General features: G+C 62.0%; 1 protein-coding gene across 1 annotated transcript; it reads left to right on the top strand.

The window, feature by feature from the left end:
• Window positions 1-1,045: 1,045 nt before the first annotated feature.
• LOC117651205 (anionic trypsin-1-like) lies at window positions 1,046-2,489 on the top strand (the record flags this gene model as incomplete). Its single annotated transcript, XM_034395017.1, has 5 exons — window positions 1,046-1,218; window positions 1,294-1,454; window positions 1,865-1,966; window positions 2,042-2,187; window positions 2,313-2,489. Coding segments are annotated over 5 exons (759 nt in total), but the record flags the coding sequence as incomplete, so codon positions are not given.
• Window positions 2,490-5,473: the final 2,984 nt, after the last annotated feature.

Below are 5,473 nucleotides of genomic sequence, written 5' to 3'. Positions count from 1 at the left end.
TATTCGCGCGCTGTCTCGCCCCCACGAGCCAGGCAGGCAGGCCAGCCCCAGGTCGAGGTTGGAGCGAGGCGGTGCCGGGGCGGCGCGGCGGCGTGCCGGTGCCTGGGGAGCACGTTGACGGCAAAACAAACTTGTCTGCCCTCGAGCAGCCCCGGGGGCGCTCCCCCTCCACCTCGCCCCGCTCCACTTTGCCAGTCCTTTCGAGTCGCCACTCCGAACTAGATTCTCTCGCCTCGACCCAGCCCTGCCCTGCCCTGCCCTGCCCGGTCTCACCTTCCGATCGATGCAGGTCGAATCCTATAATCCAGCCCCTGACCAATGACGGGACAATATCCATAATTGCTGGGCTACGCGAAGCATCCTCTGAGGGGTCAATGCTCAGGGCGTCCCGCACCGCCCCCGGTGAGGAATAAAGTGCGAACTATGTACTCCAAACCAAGCCAAGGCAGCCAGGCGGGCTCAGCAGCAAGGCCAAGGTGTTGGGTGGTAATGAAGCAAACTTGGTTCTCTGCCTCATGCACCGCGAGGTGGCACCCAAGGTGGCACCGCTGGATGTCTCGGTGCGACGGGTGCGACGGGTGCGACCCAGCCGCCTCGACAACAGGACGTTTTGTTCGTTGCCTGGCAACCTGTGGCGGCCTTGCGAGGCGGCCAGGCCTGCCCAGGCCCCGCTGGGGGTCCTGGGCCGTCCTGGGCCGTCGCGGGCGCCCCTCCGGCCACCTTTGAAGACATGAAGCGGCGCAGGCGAGACAGGGGCCGCGAAGAGGGGGACGACGGCGAGGACATCCCCGGCAAAGGTGCGCAGCATATGCTAGGCCCAAGTGCTCACTCCCAGCAGAGCCATGGAAATTCAACCTGCATGCAGAATCTCGGACCGGGCCACGGAGCACCATCTCTCCCCCCACGGAGTTTTTCCTATTTATTCCCGTGCTACCGTGTGACACAAATTCCAGGCTGCCGTTCTAGAATCGAGTTAGTCGGGCCCAACTTACTTGTAGCTCCCTGGGAGCCCGGCGTGCCCGACGAGCCTGGCCTGCCCGGCGTGCGGTCCCTGGTGGTGGGGGGCGCGGAGGCTGCGCCGGGGCAGTTCCCGTACCAGGCGGGGCTGCTGGTGACGCGGCGCGGCGCGGCGGGCGGCGCGGCCGGCGTGGGGCTGTGCGGCGCCACCCTGCTGTCCGACCGCTGGCTCATCACGGCGGCGCACTGCTGTCGCGAAGGGTCAGGTCCAGGGTTCAACACCGGCCGGTGTTTCACTTTTTCTCCGACGTGTCATGTCGTCCTCGCCTGCCACAGGCACAAGATCCAGGTGTTTCTCGGCTCGCACCCCACGATGCGCGACGCGCAGCAGCGCGCCGAGACGGGCCTGGTGCTGCTGCACCCCATGTACTCCCAGGGCCAGCCCGGCCACCACGACCTCGCCCTCATCCGCCTGGAGCGGCCCGTGCGCCTCAACGGTGAGCGCGCCGTCTGTCCCTCGGGCGTCTGTCCCTCCGGGCCCCTGCCTCTGCCCCACCAGGGCGCCGAACAAAGCACCACAACGCTCCACGCAGGGCGTGTTCCGATAGGTCAGTGGGCGGCCTTCTTCCTGATCGTGCCGCTAACGTTGGGCCTTTCGACATGTCAACACTCGTGGAGCACGTCGAGCCCGTGACATTGACTCCAACTGTAAAAGAAAAAAAGGATCTTGGTGAAACCGCTCTGTTGGGCACCCTGTGGGGTCTTTTGAACGTGCGAAATGTTAGCCCTCCCCACCCCACCCACCGTGGCGGTGCTGGAGGGGGCTACAAAAGGCGCCTAGCTTCAGGGCGTGCCACATCTTAAGTTGGAGTGGCTCTGGTCGTCATCGCCGTCCTCGCCGTCCTAGACAGGGTGCGGCCCGTCCGCCTGCCCGCCTGGCGGCACCGCGCCGAGGACTTCGCCGGCACGGTGGCCACCCTGAGCGGCTGGGGGAAGACCTCCGACGAGGGTAGGTGCGCTTGCTTGCTGCTGGCCGCCGAGGACGCCGCCGAGGACGCCGCCGCCAACCGCCCGGATGTTGCAGACCAGCGGCCCGTCAAGGGCACGGCCGTGCTGCGCTTCGCCAGGGAGCGCGTGCTGCACGCCGAGGAGGCCGAGGCCATCCTGAAGCGCAAGCTGCCGCCCCACTTCCTGTGCGTCCGCGGCCTCCGGGGCGAGGTCTCCTGCAACGTGAGTGGCTCGCACAGAGTCCGTGTCGCCGCCCGCGGCGTCCGCTTGAACAATGGCCCTATGCTGGCGGCCTGTTTGGGTGCGGCGTGTCCAGGGCGTGTCCTAGTGTGCCCGGTGTGCCGCAGGGCGACAGCGGCGGCCCCCTCACAGTGGAGGCGGCCGACGGGCGGCCCATGCTGGTGGGGGTGGTGTCCCACCGCTACGGACACCTGTGCGGGCTGAGCAAGGCCCACGTGTGCACCCGGATCACGAGCTTCCTGCCCTGGATCGCCGCCGTCACCAGGGTGCCCGTCGAGCACTGAGGCGGACTCGGAGCGTTGCTGCGCGCGGTGTGCACTGCTGTTCCACCTGCCCCGGGGACGGCGGCACGGTGGCACGGCGGCACGGCGGAGAAGCCCTGAATGTTGCATCGCGCGTCTGGCGTGCCGTTATGATGGTCCGCGCACAAATAAACCATGCTGACGCCGCGCCAGTGTTGTCGCTCTGTCTCTCTCGCACTCCAACCGCACGGCCCACGAGTGCGAGAGAGACAGCCTGCCGGGCGGCCGGGCCACTCGGCGTCGCGCCGGACGCATGCTCCCTGTGTCCCTCTCTCTTTTTTCGCAAGGAAACGCAGATTCGCGTTCCAGATCCACGTTCGGATTTCGTTTCGGCTTGACGGCGCGGTGCTCGTCGGATGTGGGGCCGGAAGGAGGCGCCGGAAACAGCCCCCCCCCCTCCCCCTTTCCGTGCAGATTGCTGCTCTGTCTCTGGAATCAATGCGGCTCGTCAGTCAGGCACAGAAACACAGCAAAAACACCTCATAACAACACGCGCACGCTTCAAGCCTTACGAAATGTTTTGAGCATAGCTAATTTACTTTGTTATACGAAGAAATAGTTCGTAAATTTGTTATAACAAGCTGGTTTTCTTTGTAAGGCCTAAATCAGTTTGTAAGGTTTTCACAGTGTGCGTTTGTCCGGCGTGATTCATAACGGAATATTCCCCCTTCTTGCGTCATAAGTAGGTAGTGTGGAGCGAAGTCGACTCATAAACGGTTCGCTTGTGTTCCGAGAGTCTTATTCTCGGTTTGCGAGACCACCGCGCGCTCATGTCTCACAAAATTAATGGGGCAGATCGTTAAAAACCGCCATCCATTGCGCATTGCGACGCATCGGAGATGAACGAATCGGAGATCGCGTCGAAAGCGGAGCGACTGGGCGGGAAATCCAAACCAGAACCAGGACCAGAGGGAGAGGGAGGGAGACAATAGGGAGGGAAGCGAGTTTGCGCCCAATGTTACATCAGCAGGCCATGCAGCCAGGAACGGTTGGGCAGGTGTTACACAACAGGCACGCCTTCCCCCTTTTGCACACACACACACACACACACACACACACACACACACACACACAAATACGTAAGGTCGAGCAAGGCGATGGAAATAAAAGCTCGTTTCGATTTTCGGGCGACACACACGCAGCGCGGCTCGCTGGCCACGCAGCCCGGCAGCAGGCAGGCAGGCAGGCAGGCAGGCAGGCGAGCCATCAATCACAATATTCACCAGTCGGAAGATGAAATGCTGGGAAAGCAGAGCAGAGCAAAGCGAAGTCGGTGGCGCTGCGGCCGAGGCCGGCCGATACCCTTCCAGCCCGGCCTGGTGCCGGCTGGCTCACTGGCCCACTACACTGGCCCACTACACTGGCACACTTCACTAGCACCTTCGCTGCGGATGGAATAGACGACCGGACGGTTGCGTCGGCCATCGTCGCCATCGGTTTATCGGGCATGAACGGCGCCATTCAAGAAAAACACACGCCCAAGCACACGTGTGTGTTCAAATCGCGAGTGGCAGAGGTGCGCAACCCCAACATCTTTCAGGCGCGCGCGTGTGTGAGCGCTGCTGCGTGTGACTTGGGGTGCGAGCGCGCTCGTGTTTGTGTGTGTGTGTGTGTGTGTGTGTGTGAGTGTGTGTTTGCCGGCGTGTGTCTGCGTGTGAGGGACGCGCGTTGTGCGCAGCATTACTCCGCACTGTATCGCGTTCCTCTGCGGATTGTGAAAAATCATCTTTGGCTGGAGAGAGTGGTGCTGGCGCCTCCCCGCCGCCCCCGCCGCCCCCGCCGCCCCCGCCGCCCAGCAAGTGATAAATGTAGCCGGCGGGCCAGGAGTGTACCGCCGCTGCGGGCGGCGCCTGGGCAGCGGGGCGGCGAGGCAGCGAGGCAGCGGGGCAGGGCCCGGGGCAGCGACGTGGCTGTGATTCATCATCACCTCCAACCTCGATCCGCTGCGCCGCTTTGCCGCTTTGCCGCTTTCCGATCCACGCGGCCACACAGTGTGCCTCACACGGGCCGAGTCACACAGTGGATTCACCAGAAGACTGGTGGAGGCGGTCGAAATCCCGGACGCGTTTTGAGCTTCAGAGTCGCTAAATGGGACTCGAATCGAACCTGCGCACTTGAGGTACCAGGACTCACCGGGTTGGGAGACCAACACCCCTACACTCTCAGCCACCGCGGCTCATGGAAACCGATCGGTAAGGCAGTTCGCATTTATTTAAATTTGCATAAGACCGCGTGCAAAACTGTGCAAATATTAGGCGTGTACCCTCCAACTTTTCAGCGTTTGAATGGTTTTCATTCGGCTTCTGGACAATACGTCCCGCGGCACATCGTCCCTGGTGTGTGTGTGTGTGTGTGTGTGTGTGTGTGTGTGTGTTTGTCCGCACACGCTCCGCCGACTGCAGTCACGTGTGGTGCAATGTAGTCTCCTCCAATCGATGAAAACAACAGGAACCAGTGAAACATTTAAGTGCCCGTGTGTCCGCCCCCCCCCGGTCCAAAAACAAAAGTATAACGCTCGCGAGTGTGCGTGTGTGTGTGTGTGCAGGGGTGTGTGTGTGCGACCGCGCGCGATTCTGAATGGCGCGTGTGCGTGCGCGGGGCCGATGACAAAGGTTCGTAAACAATCCAGAGACAAATAATTTGATTGCGTCGGCAGTCTGCCCCGACGCAGGCCACGCCGAGCGAGAGAGAGAGAGAGAGAGAGAGAGAGAGAGAGAGAGAGAGAGAGAGAGAGAGAGAGAGAGAGAGAGAGAGAGAGAGAGGCACATGAATGCCGCAGCCTCGGTCTCCCAGCAGCATGCATGCATGCGCAGTCAAGCAGACCTGCGGCCGGTAGGCCGCTCTGCACCCGGGAAAGCCGTTTCTGGAATAGCATAATGTACTCGCATTGAGCGATTCAATGTTTCAAGTAAACTCACTTATTGCAAAAGTCAATTTTTTTGGTTCAGGGAACAGACTTTTTCTCA

Source organism: Thrips palmi, unplaced genomic scaffold, assembly GCF_012932325.1.
Source record: "Thrips palmi isolate BJ-2018 unplaced genomic scaffold, TpBJ-2018v1 HiC_scaffold_5, whole genome shotgun sequence".
NCBI classification, from domain to species: Eukaryota; Metazoa; Arthropoda; class Insecta; order Thysanoptera; family Thripidae; genus Thrips; species Thrips palmi.
This window is presented reverse-complemented; position numbering and strand designations above follow the sequence as displayed.